Below are 20,549 nucleotides of genomic sequence, written 5' to 3' on the forward strand. Positions count from 1 at the left end.
TTGTTAAAATTCCAGGGCTGGCACTGATGCACTCCTCTGGTGAGCTTCAAGCAGAGCAAAGTACATATTAGGAGTTGAACCAGTGAGAAAGTGTTTGCCACATGATTAACTATAATGAATGTAATGCAAAGCAACCTGAGAAATTGAGTTGTGCTTTTGAAACCGACAATTGTGCTGTAACTGGAGCGCTGTATAAATATGTAACTAAAACTAGTTAGTGCAGTGGGAGACCACAATATGAGGAAAGGCTAATAAAGAAAAGATACACACCTGACAGTCATTGATGCTGATTTCTTAGATTGTGGACACATGTTTTGGATCTAGGAAAAGTGCGTTCACCTTCCAGGTGCTTAAGTACTTTCTGTGCCCAAAACTTAACTTCGTCCTCGGACTTGATTCCACCTTTGGGTAAAGTATGACTCCTCATTTTGGCACAGGATTTGCAGCCAGCCTTTGTATTGTGGGATTGAGCTTGCCTCTTGAATTTCATACTGAGCAGACAATCACTCTTCTCTCACTACCCCTAGGGTGTGTTTCAGGGGATCCTCACCGTCTTGTTATGACCTAAGGATAGTTGGGGGTCAAGTTGCTCAATGTAGGTGACCTGGCATCTGCATCATATGGGTTGTCCTTCAAGGCAGTTGCATCTTTGCAATGTCTGTCCTGCTCCAGACAGCTCTTCTTTCCCAAGAGTTAATTCTCAATGGTCGCTGGTGCAAGAGAGAGTTGAGAACAAGTAGGCTGCAAAGTTGGTGAACAAGCCGCTTCCTCGCAAGAAGATGTGGAAGAGAGCACAATACCAAGGTTCCAGAAAACTGATCCACAGCTGCTAAATTTTCAACCAACCCTCTGCTCTAGCTCCAGTTCAGACAAATGTTTCTCCAAATCAGCTGAAAAGTTGATTTGTAATTTTGCTCAAAGTTATCATCTCCTGCTAGCCAACCAGGTCCATTTCCAGGCCAGCTCTGCCAAGAATCCTCAAATACTGTCATAGACATTTAAGTTGCTTTTCCTGGAATTATGTGCTAATAATTGCTATTAATGTGCACCTAGAGGGTTGATCTTGACCAACCTGTTAAACCAGGAGCATATTATGAAGACTTGCTTCATCTTTGTCACAACCATAGTGAGATAGTCCGGAATTCTTCATGTTTTTTATTTTCTTTTGTATCTTCAGTGAATCTGAATGGAGCATAGGTTAGCCTCTGTCTTCCTTACTTTACAACGTTGTTCTTCTACATAGACTCTGTCACTCCAAACTTGGACTTGTTGACCTTGTGATCCTATACCTACCACCCCTCTGGATAATAAAGATGAGCCTGAGCAATTTTCGGCCAGCAAGAGTGGCACATCTGTTTAAATATATATACATATATATTCGGTTGTAATTGTTATGAATAAGCATTTAGCCTGCTGGTCTTTGCAGGCTGTGAGATGATCACATCACAGAAGCAGCATTGTGTGATTAGAGATAAAAGACGGGGAACAGGTGGTCAGTAACATTAACTGTTCTCTGCAAATAAAGCTATCTTACCTTCACACCTAGAAGTGTGCTGTATTGTTCCGTCAATGACATGGCTATCATGTGAGTGATACAATTAATCACTGTTGATACAATCCATTCTTGTACCCTGTTTCTTAAAGCATCTTCTTCATGTTTTTTCTTCTCTGCTTTTTTTTCTCTGCTCAAATAAGGGGAGAGGATGTGGCTAATGACTAGAGAGGTCGACCTCGAAGCTGGGGAACCCTATTCGAGTCTTGGCCGGACGCTCAACATCCTGCGATTCTGGGCAAACCACTTAATATCCCTGTGCCTAACAAAATTAATTTGTCCGTCTGTAATGCAACTGGTGCCTTCGGGTCGAGCTCACACTATATAAAACTCCCAAAAAGAAAAAAGGCATATTTTGTATATTCAGTTGTTTCAGTCATGGCTAGTGAAGTAGTGTCTGAACAAATAAGCTAATATGTCAATGTATTTGCAAATTGCTGACGTTCCCAACCATGAGTTTCTTTCCAACAGTACTCCTGATGCCATTTGCAGAAGTATGATACATGTCCCTACAGTGGAATCTTTTAAGTGTTTTGTCTCTTGTGTTAGGAGGATGGCTCATTGATTTAAACATGTACTGCTGCTGCCTTCCAAGTGGTGTGGTGTCTGCCCTGTAGAACATCTTGGTGCATATTTTTACCCATGTTTCCCTCTTTCTGTTTTCATTGATTCCTTCCAATCCATCTTTTAAATGTGTCTGTATCAATTTGTTAGCATCTATCAAAGAATTACTGCCTCTAATGATGTTGTTTGGGCATCATATTAAAATATGTATTTATAGTAGCTTATAAAATATTTTTGTTGCATTGAATTTGGTCATTTACTATACTACCACTGAGTAACACCTCTAGTGCTTCTTTTAACAGCACAATGATCTGTTGCTGAATGTTCTCTTATGTGTACTTGCAATAATAGGTGGTCTGCTTACTACCAATATCTATGGATTAGGAAGTGCTAAAGAAGAGTTTGACTCCCACAACAACCAGCGCTCTGAGAGCAGACATACAGTTAATCATTACTCAGGTAAGTAGGCAACACTGCTTCTTAGTCTTTGTTTTTTTGCAGACATCACACATTCACAGTCATTCATGGGTTCATGCACACATCCACTGGCACATACAAAGACTACAAAGAGATACACCCATATAGATTACCATACTTTAGGTACATAATAGGAAGCGGTAGGGAAAGAGAGAACAGGAGGCACAGGCACAGAGGCTTGGAAGAGTGAGAAATAGTTACACCAGAAGAGCAGGGAGAGAAAGATGAGGTAAGGTAAAGAGAGAGAGAAACCTATCAGGAAATGTGATAAATGCTATGTCTGAAAGGGACTACCTGGAAATAACTAAAAGGAGATACAAAATTATAAAGATAAAACAAATGCAAAGGTCATTTGAAGGTGGCTGAATGAGAGATATTGGCTTGCCATCTAGCTCTTCATATCTCTTTAGCCATTACTATCCTCCATTCACAAGAACTTGAAAACAGAATATATCTGGCTTCATGTAATTGCCTGCCCCATTTTCATGATAGCATCAGCCAAGAATGGAGAGCTGGCTATAATACCATAGAATGACTGGTGCACCTATATAACTGGGTCTTTTTGTCTCTTCACAATATAAAAGCCATGTCACCAGGATGAAGGTGATTTGGATAATAGCAGAACCAGTAGAATATGTACCCCTCTGTAGCAAAGAAAGAAGACAAATGGTCGCCATCCCTGGTAACTGGGCAACTCTGAGTTTGTACCAGGCGTATGCTAATCAACTTCCCTGATATGTAAATGTAAATGTAAATGTAAATGTAGTATACTTGTAAAGCGCACAGCTGCCCCAGCAACGGGGCGTCCCGGCGCTGTATAACTCTGGGGAACCCGTCCTGGCTTTCCCTGTGGGATGGTCCCTTGCTGGGAGTCCCCAAGGTGGAGCCAGGCATCCCCGGAATTGGTGGGGCCGTTGTGGAGATTAGGCAAGCTAATGCCCAGAGTTGCCGAGTGGAACCCCTGATTAGAGTAAGCACCGAAGCGAGAATTATCGAGTCCGCTGACCAAGGTCCACGACCCTGCCGCGTCGGGAATTGAACCCTGGTCCCAGGCTGACTTCTGCTCTCAGGCCTGCCGCCTCTAACCAGTGAGCCACACTACTCCACTACTCCATATCTATTAAGGGTGACAGTAGCTTTCTTACTTTTATTTGGTCCTTGTTTTCGGTCCCTGAAAGGTCCTTCCGCAGTGTTTACAGTGATAAATTTACTGGAATTCCTTCTGTATCCTGTAACTACTGCGCACAAATCTAAACCTAGAATTTCTGCGGTGTGTATGTTGGCTTCCAGGTGAGGTCTCAGCCTGTTATGTTGGTACTTCTTGTTGAAACAGTGTAGGCGGCTTCTATATCACCTGATGACTTGACGGTATAGCCACCCCTTTCAACTAGACATGGATGGTGAATACCATCAGAGAATTGCTACCTACCAAACTTTGAACCCGCTACCAATGAGAATGTGGGCTTAAACATATTCTGCTTCCTCTGCTCGTCCTGACAATTGAAGTATTTGTCTTATACGGAGACTGCAATCAGACAAAAAAGCTAAGCTGTTCATCAGCCTGCAGCCAAACAACTCCATGCCATGTGCATGTTCACTTTAGGCATAGTCAATTTAAACAAGAAAATTCCACATCCTTAACTAATGTTACATCCTTCTTTTGTTAACTAAGCCTGTGAAAGCAAATTGTGTCTCAGTGGTTAGCTATTAGTAACAATTATCTGCACTTCCTTCAGCATAGCATTGAGCCCTTAAAGTAAACATTCAACTTTCCAGCTTAAATTAACTCTAAACCAACTTAATTGCTCCCCACCCTATGTTGTGCTGATCACCACTGATTTTGAAAACCACGAAAAAGCTGCACCAGAATACACAACAAACAGAAACTAAAAACAGAAAACCAGACCACTACTTCATCTCCTGCCTCACCCAAAGTTTAAGCATGGAAGTGGAGTACCCCAGGAATTCATTCTCCTTTGATGTTTTCTTTGCCAGTGTAGTCTTTCAGAGATCTGCTGGTCTCTACATCTATGATATCAGCCAACATTAAGACTGCCTTTTCCTCATTCAAGTCTACACATCATGTGACCATTTGAACCTCATCCCTAGCAAGATAATGCTAATCATGATTCGTATAAGCTCCAGTGAAACCCACAACCTGGAGCTGCATATTGACTAAGGACCTTATTTAGAGTTCGGAGTTCGGTGGGCGAGTTACTCGGTCACAAACATGGCGATGTCCAGTCCAACGTTTTACATGTGCATTATATCCAATGGCATTTGTAATATGGCAGACAGGATATCTGTCACTTTTGTGATGGAGTAACCGGTCAGCTAAACTGTAAATCAGGCCAAAATTGCTTGGATGCATTATTGACAACATCCACGTCTGAATCCACATCACTAAAAAACAAAGGAAGTATGGTAACCTCTATCCCAAAGCAGACTTCGAAGCCACCATACAATCTTTGGTATTGATAGTCCACAGGGGCCACAACATGGGCGACGGCTTCACTGGACCAACAGATCCAGCAGCCCAGATGCATTGAGTTGTAATATTCCCTGTATAGACAGGGGCAAACTATATGTCTAGATGCCCTTGCCTAAGCCAGCAATTAAGTAGATCTCATGATTTCTCGTGGTAAATAAACATGTAATAGAACATCTGTTTCCTGAACCCATGTATAATGTATCCAAATGATTTTACTGTTATGTAATGGAATATAACTGGTGTTAAGCACACAATTGCTCTTACACATAGGACTCTGACACTGATTGGGTCTGGTCCACGCTATATAAAACTGCCAAACAAATGACTAGCCAGATAAATACGTGGTCATTTACCACCTGAAAGTTGCTAATATCCTTTTTGTCACCATCCTTGACTTCTTTTTGGCTCTATTGAAGAGTGTATTGAATGCCACTGCTCAATTCATCAGTGGTCTACTGAAACTTCATTTTATGTAGTGGATCTACCTTTGCACCACTTACATGCCTGTATGAACTTCAAGACCTGCTGTGCACAGTAACCACCAAAGCTACACACTACCTTGCCAAAAATATAACTATCACAGTAACTTGCGTATAACAAAGCGATGCAGCAAGGAAAATACCTGAAAAGAAGATACCAAAAGCAGGGCATTGAGGATCTAGAAACAAAAAACTCCACTTAAAGTGCAGCACTTTAAGGAACATTTAATCTACTACTGTTCATGAACCTCTTTTAGGCCAACGTTCCAGCTGTGTATACGACTATACATTGTTTAGATGTTTCCTTCCTGGATTCTCCCTGCACACATTCATAATTATAATTTGGCTGAAGTGCTCATTCGCTGTCAATCCTACAGAGCAATCTAGGAGAGCATATATACAAGTCGGGTGTTCACCACAAGCAAGAATGTTGTCCCATCTTCTAAGCCTTATCACTATTGATACATGTCCAGGGTTTGCTTTGTATCAAATGTTCTTTTGAAGTTGTATTGCTGTATGTTTTTGACAGCCGATGGAAAAGGTGCATGTGTGGTACTTCTTAGTGTGGTTTAGACTAGGGAATTGTTATTTTTCCTTAACATTAGATCGATTGAAAATTTTGAGGAACCTAAAGAGAGGATTAGACTCCCAAATGCACAAAAGTTAATGCTTACATAGTAATCTATTCCTTAAAGGTGAATGGAATCAAGTTCAAGTGAGAGCCTCACTCCTTATGTAACATGTAGTCCAAGGCCTAAAAACCACAAGGAAACTCTGCATCTGAACTGTTTACAGATTTCCCAAACTGTTGAAAAAACAGTTTCAGAGCTGGTGAGAAAGAAAAGAAAACAGCGATCCTCTGAGTAAAAACATTTCAACTGTTGTGCAAACTGTCAATTCCCCAAGGACTGACGGTTGAGGTTGTGGTTTATGGTGTGGATGTGCTGATAGCCAGCCCTGAAAGAGGTTGGCTGCTCAGAGACGTAAAAAAAAAGAAGCATTGTTTAAAGAAAACTCACTTACATGCCTTGTTACTGTGACCGCTCATGAGAGCATGATAGGTGAGTGGGTCGGAGCAGCACTGGGACCAGGTTGGGCCATCCTCAGGGAGGAAGATTACAGCAGGCCACAGCCACAGTATGCCATCCCCTGCACATTTATTTTCAGCTGTAGACACAACTTTTCAGCCCTAACCTGCTGTCAATGAGGCTGGGTGACAACGAAGAAGGCTAGTGAGGCAGAACAAAGGGACATGCATTGATTCTGGCAGTTGGCCTCCAGTGGTGATGTGCGCATGGGGATAATTCGTGTCATAAACTGGCCTGCCATGTTGACTTACCTGATGCTCGAGGGGAAGAGAAGTGGAAACCAGCTTGCAGTTTTTAACGTTGTTTTTTGAGGAGGGGTTGGACCTGACGTAGAAGCAAAGTTTAATTTATGTACATGGGCCATTTTAGATTGTCAGCAGTGGCATGCTTATTTATATTCTCTCTGGCTGACAGACCCTGTTCGGGGGACCATGAAGCTCAAAAGGGGCTGTGGGGGTTTGGATCATTTGCCTCTGATGTCCCAGGGTTCATCTTTCTATGGTTCTGCAAACTAAGCTAAGAACAGCCCCTTAAGCACTCTATGTTTAGTGGTAGTGATGGCGAGTAGTCAAGGGCTCCTCAGGGAAGTAGTGTGGGGGTGCTTGAGTTGAGCTGAACCAATCACAGTACAGCACAATAATGCACATCCAATCTAGCATATACCTTTTCAAGAAAGAAATGTACTTTAATGCATACTAGAACGAAATACTAGAATCTAACACTACAATGCACAATCTAGTGACTGTTGACGCAATTAGGCAGTTCTGCGCCTCTAAATACTATGTACTCTAGTCTTCTGCTGTTCCACATGGTCCCTTTTCTTCTGGGGTAATACGTATTTGTGTGATTATGGGTCAGGTGCAGTCCTGAGTCTTTGTAGTTCAGTCTCAAGGTTATCTTTCCACATATGGTGGATCAGTCTTCGGTGCAGCTGCCCAGCTTTCGCCTTAGCGCGCTCACCTCCTCCCTCTCAGGAGAGGGAGTACACCAGCCGGCAGCAATGTTGATGTGCTCCGCAACAGGTGCTGGGCCCTCCGATCCAGTAGACGTAAATTGGCAGTCCCAGTTTGTTGTGTTCCTTGTACCTCCACAGGATGTCACAGAAGTCCAGAGCCTCGGCGATTGCAGGTGAAGGATGATCATGATGACTTCGGTAGTTGGAACCCTGCTCAATCACGCACTGGTCCTCTGTGTACGATGCACCCACACACATGCCAGTCTTGTAGGAATGAAGCAGCCATGCACACCTGATTCTCTGGGTGTGATGAGGCCACTCACCGGACAATTTTGTGGGCATGAGGTGGCCACGTACATGCTGAGTTCTTTCAGTTACAATCACAGCCTGAACTGGGCCTTGACAACCCTAGTCTAAATCTTAGTGGTTCCTAATGTAGAGAGACTCCAGGCCCACAGACACAGGAGCCCCCAAACTGCTCTCCTCAGTGTTCTTTATCTGGATGCCCCACAGACACTTGGGGCACGCTGCACCCTGCTTCTCCTGGTTAAGCGCTCCTCCTGTAGGGTTTGCAGGCTCCTTCCCTCTCTCAGCAGGAAGGCCTCAAGGCACACCTGAACATGCACACAGCTCTTTCAGCAAGAGATCAGATTCAGATGATGTCCCCTCTTTTCTGGGAAGCCGACTGTCAGGCAGACAACAGCTTTGGTTGCACAGCCCTCCTTTGAGTAATTTGCGAGCCACTCCTTTCCTTGGCCACAGAGTTCTTGGAATTGGTTCAACAAGTAAGTTAGTGGAGTCTCATTTTTATACACCAAAATCAAACAGATCTGTTGCCACTGACATCAACTTCAACATTCACTTGGGGTGGTTCTCTTTTCAAGTGTGCTTTCCAGGCTGCTCTCCAGACACTGTCTTGGTTTAGAACAGTGCTTCTCACAACAGGGTAGTCTCGAGCCTGGAGCAGTCATAACAGAGGCACAAAGAGGTGTGAGGTTTCTGCACTTGGCTCTCTGTTCCAAACTGGATCTGTAAATATGGAAAGACAAAATGCCAGGCCTCACTAAATGTCCCCCTCATCTTGCTCAACATAGTCTACAGTCAAACCCCTCTTTTCTTCCATCTACCAAATATCAGTATGTAGAAAGAATAATCAACAGCTCCTTGCCAAACAAAAAACCTAATTGAATTTCTATGGGGGCCTGTCTCACTTATGTCTCCACTGTTTAGAAAAATAACCTCACCTTCATCTTGTAGAAAGGTCTGCGGTGTCCAAAAAGAATCATACAGGTCCACATTACTCTGGCTCACTCACACACTATGCATGTACCATGCAGGCTACACAAACAAATACGCACAACATACACTTAGGATGTTAGAGCAAGGATTTCGGTAGGTGCATAAAAGCAGAACTTTACACAAGTGGGTTGATAGGCCTCCCTCCAGTCCAGTGACACAGACAAACGAGCATTGAAAGAACCAATAGATTTCACCTATGAGAGCTAATGGTTTTGGCAATGTTTTACAGCCGTGCTGTACAGCAGTGTGGATTAAACATATTTAAGGTGCTGTGACGCACCCAGAGCCAATGCTTTTTTGTTGTTAAGTGCATTAGAGCTGGATGCATCATAGTCCTTGTTATCATTAGTTTTAGCTATGCTGTACAGCAGCCACACTGCTACACAGCATGGAACAAATCATTGCCAATGTCAGCAATGTCCATTCTGTATAGCATGGAAAATAGGCAATGGCAAAGCCAATAGTCTCAGAGGTGAGACTTGTTGTTTTTGCCAATGCTTGTTAGGTATCAACACAACACCCCTGTGATTCTGAGCAAATCAGTTAACCTCCCCATGCGTTAAAAACAAAAGTGTGTGTGGCATAGTAAAACATAGTTATAAATGGCAAAGAGTTCAACAAGTAGGACATGGAAGAAAAAATAAGCCATGGCAAGGCCAATAGGTCTCTGCAGTGCAAGATCTATTGGCGCTGTCAATATCTTAGGCCCTTATTATGAGTTCGGCGATCCGCCGAGGCACCACCAAGCATATTAGGAGTTTCCGCACTGCCACACTGTTCATGGTGGTGCGACCGCCATGAAAGTGTGGCAGTGAAGAAACAAAGGGAGCCCTTCAGGGTCCCCTGGTGACTCTGCAGCATGGGGTGCATGCAGGAGGGCACATGTTGTGCCCCCCTGTGTGCATGCATCCCCAGTTTGTGCAGGGCATGGACTTGGCTGGAACTGCCTTTGATGCTCCCATTCCAATGCCTTTTTCAAAGGCACCGCCGTGGGACGGCCAAAGAACTGCCCGTCAGAGTTAAAATAAGTCATACTCTAGCAGGCAGTCTGTAATGGCTTTGGAGGTCTTGGGCGGCAGTGTTGTGGCCCCGCTCCAAGACCGCCAAAGTCATAATAGGCCCTTAACCATGTTGTGTGGCATCACATATGCTGTTCAGCATGGCTGAAAGTCATGGAAAAAAGCGCTACGAGGTAGCGTTGACCGTGTCATATCGTTTTTTTGTCTGGCTTGAGGGGCAAGACAAGCAACACAACAGGGGTGGAGGGCAGGTGGGGAGAAGCTCGTTTTTGATTGAAAATGGGGAATTTTATGTTTGGAATGCAAGAGACAATATTAACTTAGTATACCTTACAGCAACCAGTGTGAAATAATTTCCTTTTCTCTTGTTCTAAAAGTTAATATTTATTTCACATCTTATGACTAACTAATCGTGCTGCAGCTTTTTTGTGGAATGTTATGTTTTCCCCTTTAGTGCTCTCAGGGGATGCAAACAATGGCTGATATGGCTGTGGCAAAATTAAATGAACGCAGAAGGAACTGAAAGTTAAAAGCAGACAGGCAGGAGAAAAGCCAAACACGAATGAGAGTGTGGGGGGGGGGAGGGTAGAGAAAAAATGGATGGAAGCAGGAGAGTCAGAGGGGAAAGAAGCAACAGGAACTTAGGAGAAAAAGCAACATGGATGAGGGGGTGATTGGGAGGGGAAGGAGCGACTGAAAACACGAGCTCTCATATGGAGTGCTTGAACACAAATAAATAACAGCTCCCAAAAACTGAAGCAGTGGATGGACACAAGTACTTGGTCCATACTCCAGGGGATGGTCAAACACAAGAAAAGGCATGGCGCATGCATGCCTTGACAAACGGGAATGAAGGATATGAGAGCCATGCTGAAGTTAGCAAATGGTATGGGTAGGCTGTAAGCCCACTGATTGTAAACAACATGTCTCAAAGAGACAGCGCTTGCACTGTGAAGCGGAGCCCCTAAAGATAAAAGTAGTGCCTCAAATCACTGCAAGATCAGTGGAAGGACAGCAATCAATCTGAATCAATCAGTGGTCCATGCACAGTGCAATGCCACCACCGCTCTAGATGCTAAACCCACGACACTGCTTCCAAGGTCAAAGCCGAAATTTAATTCGAAATCCCCTTGGAACCAACCTCCAAGGCTCCCATACTTGAGAGACTGGCAGAAGAGCGCGACACCAAAATGAAACGTCTCTTATTTATCCTGAGACAGGCAGGTGCTTTCAACAAAGACTTGTCAACCAATGCTGGTTTTCAGGCTGCCTCTGATCCCTAAGAAGAGAAGGTTGACTTTCAGGGAGATGCTTGAGTATGAAGCACCTCCACACTCAGTTCCTAAAAAGTGCAGGGTTCAAGAGACGGCTCCCCCAGCTACATCTATATCTACCACAACTAAGAAAGCACTATTAACTTCACCTTTACTACCACCACCTCCATCGCCATAGCCAAACACACCACCTCGACCACCAAAGCCATTCCCACCACTGCCATCACCCCCACCTCCTCTAGAGTACCTAGAAGGGTCAGTCCACTTCTTCTCAGATCCATACAGCTTTACAGGAGGGGGCCCTTATGATCAGCCCATGGGTGCATGGTATGGTGATGACCCAAATAAAAATGACAAAGTTGATCCCCCCTGAGGATCATGACCTAAAGCCATATCTGGTGAAACCATCTCCACCACATGACACTACAGCATGTCATGGTGTTATACCTTAGGGTGCTATGTGCATCATTGACGATAAGGATGACTATTAGGTGGAGACCCTCTCTAAAGCTGAACATAGAGTTACTTTCTTACCTATGCTTTAGTCTGCCCGTGACCTATGCTTAAGTCGGCCAGTGACAATTTTAAAGACCAAGTCCATGCCAAGGTGGTTACTACCCACACAGAGAGGAAGTATAAAGCTTTTCCTGAGGGCCCGCTTTACATCAGCGGCCAGGTTCCTTGGTGGTTCATTCAGCTATAAAAAGGGCATCAGCCGAAGCCACAGCGGATGCCCCACCCCTGGATAAGAAAAGTAAACACAACAATGCTGTGGGGAAGCAGGTAACAGTAGGTGCTACCAAATAGTGGTGTATCGCCAATTTTTTTGCATTACTGTCATTGTGTGACATATTTCCTTGAAAGGAGATAGAGACACTCATGCAGCACCTCCCTGACACCTATTGAAAACAAGCATTTTGGAATGCAATAGATCCCGCATTTGCGAGAGTTTAAGCTATTGGCATTGTAAATGACAGTGCCTTTTAAATATGTTTTAGAAACCAAAACATAAATAAAAGGCATTGTCATTTACAATGCAATAGCTCAAACTCGCGTAAATGCGGGACCTGTTGCATTGCAGATGCTTTTTCATTTATTGGAAAGGCGCATGTTTTCTGCCATCTGTAAGTCTACCTAAGGATGTGGATGTCAAAAGTTAACACAAAGGATTTACACCCAGTGTTTATACGATACAAGCCTTTTTAAATGCACCAAACTGTAAATGTGTCGAAAGACGTCGTTTGTTAATTATCACAAACATAAAGCAATCATTTCTTTTCAATTAAGCAATAAGAAAGTGCCCAGAAAGACTTTCTAGTAAGGGACTTTCCCAAGCAGTTGTGTGTCTCTCTCTCTCAGCAAGATATTTAAATTCCCAAAGATAATTCTACAAAGAGAAAGAGGCAATTTGCAAGCAAAACAAACTAGAAATGACACAAGTGATCTCTCTGGGTGAATTCCTGCACCATGCCTCATAACAGTAGCTATTAAAACTTCACCTTATCTCTTAATTCAGCACAACTTCAGGAGTCGTTTTTCCTACCTCGATTGGTAAATGTATGACTTCCTCTTTATCCCTTCACGCTGTTAAAAACTGATGCTTTGAACCAGGCTGTCATCAATGTCAATAGCCTGTCATCAATCCTGCATGTCCCTGCTTTAAGTCAACTTGATGCACGGTCTGTGATCAGTTCTACTTTGAATAAAATAAAGCGAAATGTGAACGTCCTCCCTTTGCTTCATGCCGCTGCGAGTAACGCTTCTGGTGCTGAGGTATCAAATTAGGTGTGGTCCTGTGTGGAAACCAACAACTCATTTTATTAGAGGCCATGCCCTTTTCTTTAGGCAAGCCGTATCTAAAGAGAGGGCCGTGCCACTATTAAAGTGAAAGCGGGGTATGGGGCGCTTTTACCAAAAAAAGCATTTGTCAAGTTGACAAACAAATGCTTTTTTTGTGAAAGCGCGCATGGCGCTCTCAATGCTGCAGGAAACACGGTACGAGAAACTCATTTGACAAAATAGTGCTTACAGACTAAATAACAATAAACAGAACAATTGCCAATACTGTTGTCCTAAATTCCTCTTATTCGTCACAGCACGTTGGAATGAAACCAAACATGGGTTCAAAGACTAGTAATTCAGTCTGAGTAAATCATCATTTATTTCATTCACTTAGAAAACATTTTTTAATAACTTTATGTCATTTATACAAATTTGATATCCCTACGATCAAAAAACAATATATACAAGGAATAATAAGTAAACTGTACACATTCCAAAGCATTCATTTCTCCAAGTCTCTCAACACATTCCACATTCAAACAACCACTCTCACACCCAAAGAAGAATTTTCTATTTACATGAAAGATTCAGAAATTCATATCCAGAACACCATAAACAACAACTTTTTAAATGTTTATATTTTAGACAGAAATGCAAATATTTTGAGATCTTTATGGCGTGTAAACCAACGGTCTACGCGTTTCCAACTCCGAACAGGTCAGGAGTTCTCATCAGGACCTCATAGCTCCTACAGAAAAGAAGCCTCAAAAGACCAATCCGACGTGGGACAATTTGCCCCAGATCGTGTAGGAGAAAGGGAGGGCTTAGTCACAGTCAATTTGGTATCGTAGGTGGGACTCACAGTAATTCCTTCCTGGAGTAGTTTTTGTGGACTAACATTCAAATAATCCACTAGCAGACACTGAAGTCAATCACATCGCAGTGTTCCCTTTCAAGGCTGGTCACGGCATGCTTTAGAAGCACAAAAACTACTCCAGGAAGGAATTACTGTGAGTCCCACCTATGATACCAAATCGACTGTGACTAAGCCCTCCCTTTCTCCTACATGATCTGGGGCAAATTGTCCCACGTCGGATTGGTCTTTTGAGGCTTCGTTTCAGTAGGAGCTATAAGGTTCTGATGAGAACTCCTGACCTGCTCGGAGTTCGAAACGGGTAGACCGTTAGTTTATACGCCATAAAGATCTTAAAATATTTGCATTTCTGTCTAAAATATAAACATTAAAAAAGTTGTTGTTTATGGTGTTCTGGATATGAATTTCTGAATCTTTCATGTAAATAGAAAATTCTTCTTTGGGTGTGAGAGTGATTGGTTGAATGTGGAATGTGTTGAGAGACTGGGAGAAATGAATGCTTTGGCATGTATACAGTTTTACTTATTATTCATTGTATATATTGTTTTTTTGATTGTAGGGATATAAAATTTGTATAAATGACATAAAATTATTAAAAAAATGTTTTCTAAGTGAATGAAATAAATGATGATTCACTCAGACTGAATTACTAGTCTTTGAACCCATGTTTGGTTTAATTCCAACGTGCTGTGACCAATAAGAGAAATTTAGGATAACAGTATTGGCAATTGTTCTGTTTATTGTTAGGTCAGTGGCTTGGCTTTACTGTTGGGAGCCCACACCCAGTACTGATTTCTACAGACTAAATAAGACATACAGTGTAACAACCGAAGTAAAAGGGCCAGTCCTCATGGGAGGTTACATATGAAAACAAGGCGGTACTAAGGAGGGACTTACAAGCCTATTAAGGAATGAGAAGCCAGCATTTATGAAGGACAAAGACACAAGCCAGTGACAAATATGGGCGGAGAGTGGGCAGGGCTTCAAGTACATACTCTAATACAGCATTGCTCGCAGAGCAGCCCATGCGCTGCCCACGCTGAAACTAAAAAGGTGAGGAGTTGGTTGCAGAAGGGAAAATCATCTCCAAGGCAAACATATACTGCTCTGTAGATGCTTCTGTCATTGCTTCCCGTAGTGTTAATGCTAGTGTCTTGCTCGGCAGACACGCTTGACTTTGCATGTCAGGATCTAATCCGGAGAGTTCGCACCATCTCCTCATCATTCCATTTGATAAGGAACATCCTTTTGGCCCCCAGGTGGATGAAATGTTGGAGAAAATGAAAAAAGATACTGCCATTAATGAGGGCAATACAGTGCAACACTTCAAGGGGCACTTTTTGCAGACAACACCTGTGAGGGACAGTGAAAAGCACACTAGGCATCCTGCCACAGACATACCAGTGGCAGCAGGAGAGCTGTCATGACCCACAGACATCAGGGAATGTTCAAAGTGGGGCCTACAGAAACAACAGTGTTAGGTGTAGGGGTAGAGATGGCTAAGGAAAGGGAGCCTCCATTCCCAAGACTCCGCCTCCATCACTGCATTGAAGCAGATTTATTGTATCAGTCAAAGATTAAGATGGAACGAATGGTGATGATGATACCATGCTTCTGCATCTTAGAATCTTCATTGATGGCAATAAATGTTAGAATAATTCTCTTCTGCTTTCGGGGACCCTGAAACACTTCAACAGTGTATATCTCGCATATGTTAACAGTTTCGCTGAAAAAGTAAAGAATTGAAAAGGCATTTCACATCTCTAAGGCTCCATGAGCTTATACTACCCATAAAGTCTTTTCATTTTTGAGCGGCATCACAGATGTAGTTATTTTTACTGCCTCCTCTAACTGGGATCCTAGGAACACACTGGGAGTTTTTGCACCTTATCATAAAATTTTCTCTCAGGAAGTGTATTTGTATGATTTTACTTGATATCTTTAACATCCAGCTAGAGTATAATGTTTTTACGCTTCACTTGTGAAGGATTTTTTCCTGTCCGAATCCCATCTCTCTTGGTCAACTACCCTCATGTGGGAGGAAGAAAACTCGGATCCACACAAAATGTGTTTATCTCTTCATTCCATAAAAGAATGTGGATTTTGACAAAAATGCACAAAAGGAACCCAAAAGACAGAAGGAATAAGGCTAAGAGACAAGCTGGAAGACCCTGATGGTTCAAGTGGAGATAATATCAGAAAAGCCATCAATGGAACACTGTAGTTACACTGATAAAGTGGCATTATCTCCTATGGACCCTCAAAGAGGACATTCCAGAGAGAGAAAGGGCGACAAAGATGAGAAAAGACATTATCACCATTGTTCTCACTGCCAAGAGACCCGATCACCCATCCCTGCCATTGTTCTGAAGGCCTACAGACCCGATCATCAATGAAGACCACAGTGTTGCCATTGAGAGCATCAGAAAACTGACATGGTTGCCATTGAGGCGCTTGGCATTGGCACCACAATGCCATCACTAGCATTTCTGTTCCAGGTCATCGGGATCAAGATACACAATAGCATCAATGTCAAAACACTCCAAGCAGCAATGGTGTCCCACTCGCCTTAGATACAGTCTATCTTTTCAATGTTGCTGCACCAGTCCATCCACTTGAAGGTCGTTTCTGATGTCTTCAACTAGACAGTGAGGTTTTAAACATCGAATTTTTGCCTACATCTAAAAAGAGGCTTAAAGGGTTGCCTGCAATGGAATTACCTCGACAACCATTGGAACCACTAAGATATATCACCCATGCTGAAGACCCTCTGTTGGTTCTGCTGCAGCCCTCAGATGGTGTCTCATCCTACCTTGATGTCACCAATTAGAAAGATGCCAGTGTCATTAGGGATCCTTCAGGAACCCAAATCCCCAAGAGGAGATTCAAGAACGCCACATGTACCCAAATAGGGTAGAAGACGAACGTCGCCATCTGTTTCTCCCACATGGAATTCTTTACATGACAAAGACGTGTCTTCCTCCTACACACCAGCATCACCTGCAGCATCCCTGGCATTGGTGTAATTAGTGGACAACATGACTACCTTTTCAGGGCATATTAGCAGAAGGGGCTGCACAATTGAGCATTATACTTAATGCCACCCCCCCCTGACAATTGTGTAATGGGTAAAGTTCAGCCAAGAAAGACACCAAAACCTCTCCTCTTATCCCAGGGTTCCTGAAACTAGAACAGGAGAAATACTTGACTTCTGCAACCATAATGGCTAACACATTAAGGCTTCTTAAAAAATACACCGCCCCTTATCAGGATCCAGATTTCCTGAAGTTAGATCTGGAACCAGATTCCATTATCATTTCTTTTGTGGGAAGAAGGCATATATCCGCACCTGGGCTTGCCTCATCATCACAGTAAAAATATAGAGGCTTGAAATGCCTACGACATTTCCAGTGTTTTTTTTTTTAACTGTAGGTGGTGGTGGGAGGCTGTTCCACAATTTTGGGGTTAAAAGGTAGAAGGATTGTCTACCCTTTCTCTTAAGTTTGATTCAGTGGTGTATTAGGAGAAAGGGGTCTCCTGACTTTAAGAATCTGTTTGGTACATATGCTGTTTCTCCGAGATACTGACTGGATCTGTTCTGTAAAAGTCTCAGTGGGCCTAGCATGGCATTTTAAAATGCACTCTGTCTAAGAGGTAACAAAAGTAATTCTTTCAAATTGCACTCTGTTCAAGAGGTAACCAATGTAGTTCTATCAGAGCAATAGCTGATTAATCAAACTCTTTTCTTTTTGTTAATGGCATAGCCACCTAATTCTGTATTGTGTGGAGTCTAGGCATCGTTTTTATGGGGAGATCCAAAGGCAAAGCATTGCAAAAGTCCAGGCGAGATGAAATCCTACCCTGGATCACTTAAATATACATCTGCTTAGGAAGAAGTGGTCGTATTTTGCACAGTAGTCTCAAATGATGAAAACAAGAGGCAGAGACTAAATTGACTTGTGTTTTCATTCTGAGTTCAGTATATTTGGTGACACCCTGGATTTTGTCTTTCAAGTACTGGGATCAGAGGCTCTCCCATTACTGTAGGCCACCAACTCGAGGGACAAAGAGCAAAAACAGCAGTTCTGTTTTGTCCTCTTTATGTTTTAGTGCTTTTCTGCAAATTCACTGTATAGCTGCTGCATGCAGTCAGGAATGTTGCTAACAGCCTTCAGTTCCTTTACCACTGACACAACCAGTGTCATCTGCGCATGACATTAGAGATAATCCACATTTTTGTATTGAAGCACCCAGCAGTGAAACGCAAGGATTGAATAAAGTAGGGTTCAGAATGGAGCCTTCAAGTACTCCGCGCCGAAGCTTTATTTTTTTAATAGAAGCAAGACATCTTTAAGTACAGTGTGTTAGAAATGAGTTGAGACAGCCCATTACTTTCCCACATAGTCACGAAGCTTTCACTCTGACTCACAGATGAATGGGGGACCATATCAAACGCTGCACTGAGGTCAAGTATTACTAATGCAGCACTTTGACTTTCATCTGCGATTATTCTTAAAGTCATCCAGCACTGGTACTAGTGTTAGTTCTGTACAGAATAAAGAACTAAAACGCACTTCGACTTTATCAAGTAGATTGGTAACTTCAATATAGTGCTTGTTACTTACTCTAGTATTTTGACCAGAAAAGGCAGTCCTGAAATTGGTCTATACTTGGGTATCTCTTCCAAGCCTACAGTTGTTTTTTTGCGTTGGCCAGGATTTGCATATCTTTTCAGGATTGTGACCAGGCAACTGAAGTGATTAACGGTTTACACAAATCGGTTATTACAGTTGCTAACATGTTGGTTCCTGTATGAAAGCAGGATGCTTAAATAGGTCTATTGTTGAGGCACATTTAATTGCCATCATCAGTGGATGAACTACAACATGTTTTATTAGATTAAAATCTATTACTATAGATACGAAGTTCTGCTGCTGACATTCTCTTCACTTTCATCAATGTCTTCCATGTGAAATTTTATCTATTTTATCCTGAAAACAGTCTGAGAAATATGATATGTGATGGTTCACTGAGTTCCAGCCAGGTGATGAGTTCTCCTGTAGATGCAGATGGTGGTGTTTGGATACTGCATGGAGTCTTCCTTCGGTACAATATAATTAGACGCAACACTGAAGATTCTCAAAATGCTTTCCGCTGGCTGTTCGCTGTTTGGCCAGCCACAGAAAATCAAATGTCCAAGGTGAAGAAGGAAGTTGAAACGCTAAAGACATTGGCCCTAGAAGAAAGAAAGAAATTCTTTGAGTCCCAATACATGAAAAAGGAGTGCCATTGCTACCCACGCATAGTTTATTCCCCTCACTGGCCATAAAAGCAACAACAACATGGGCAGCTGTATTTATATTAAAGGAAAGGGTCAAAAAGCAAGGGGCAACAATCACAGCCTGCTAAAACCTAAGGGTGCCAACCCTTCACCAGCTGATAGTGCTGCCCCAATACCCACCTTCCTTTTGCCACTCCGGTGAGGTGAAGTGATATCTTTTCTCACACAAGATTGGGAGAAAATTACAGGAGACAAGTGGGTGTTTAATATTCTCAAGCATAGTGACTAACTTCGTTTCTAGGCAAAACCTCTGCCATTTCCACCAAAATTTAAATTTCAAACGGTCCAGTTAAAAGATTTATCCATACTATTAGTAAAGTCAGCAATCTAACCAGACCAAAGGGAAAGGCATGTGTTCAAGATACTTTCTGATCCGAAAGAAAGGCAGAAATTCAATACAATTTAAAATCTGTGAAACACCAACAAGTGGCTCAAAAAGTAAAGGTTTTGAATGAAAACCCTTAATCAAACTTTCTTCCACGACTGGATGTGTGCAGTAGACATTCAGGATGCATTCTTCCACATCCCAATTTCCATAAGGTACAGGAAGTACCTAAGAATAGTCGTGAGAAATACACATTACCAATGTGTATTTGTATCAACTCCCTGTACTTTTCCAGAATGCATGGCAGTAGTTATAGCCCAGTTACATTGTTAAGAGATATTTGTTAAAAAGTACAGCTCTTTGACAAAACGGAGCAGAACTTCCCCAAAACAAAATGATTTACAGATAAATCTGCAAAGGTAAACATCAACACTTGTTCAAACACTATCATATCTGGGATTATAACACTAGACACAGCTCAAGGAAAGTGTTTCCTTTGGAGGGAGAAATGACATCTTCTCATAAAGGCTGCAAACAAACAGCACGTCAATTCTATTCCTTACTATGCTCTATGGCATCCTGCATTTCCATTGTCCTAAATGTAAGCCTCAATATGAAGTCTGTCCAGCGGTCTCTAAATGATCATTGGTCGCAGATCCCAGCAGCTAGGACACCAACTTGCCCTTCTTAATACCTGCAAGAGAGTCAATCTCATGGTGGTGCAAAGCAGTGAATTTTCTTTAAGGGATCCCGTTCCAGCAAGATCCCCCAACACACATGACTGTCACAAATGCCTCTTTCTGGATGGTGGTATCAGGCCAACGGTCGAAGAAGAAGAACTTGTATCACATCAGCTATGTACAACTGAGAGAAGTCCATCTAGCTCTTACGCCTTTCCTACCCGCTGTCACAACAGAGTTATTTAAAAGGAAAGTACAACAACCATGTGCCACCTGAATCTATAAAGGGGCACGAGATCGAGACTGTTCTCGCTGAAGTCACAACAGATCTGGTTGTGGGCCTTGGCCA

The 20,549-nt window shown here is 42.6% G+C and overlaps 1 protein-coding gene across 4 annotated transcripts in view; it reads left to right on the forward strand.

Annotated features, from left to right (window-relative positions):
* LOC144755284 (uncharacterized) overlaps positions 1-20,549 on the forward strand; it is a 173,851-nt gene that overhangs the window by 61,085 nt on the left and 92,217 nt on the right. For 3 of the 4 annotated variants that reach the window (XM_078644061.1, XM_078644064.1, XM_078644062.1), the window contains exon 4: positions 2,468-2,575. The exons of the other annotated variant lie outside the window; for it this stretch is intronic. In XM_078644061.1, the coding sequence (XP_078500187.1) occupies positions 2,468-2,575 (108 nt within the window). The remainder of the gene's footprint in view (positions 1-2,467; positions 2,576-20,549) is intronic. 4 annotated transcript variants of the gene reach the window in all.

The sequence above is a fragment of the Lissotriton helveticus genome, chromosome 5_1 (assembly GCF_964261635.1).
Source record: "Lissotriton helveticus chromosome 5_1, aLisHel1.1, whole genome shotgun sequence".
Taxonomy (NCBI): Eukaryota; Metazoa; Chordata; class Amphibia; order Caudata; family Salamandridae; genus Lissotriton; species Lissotriton helveticus.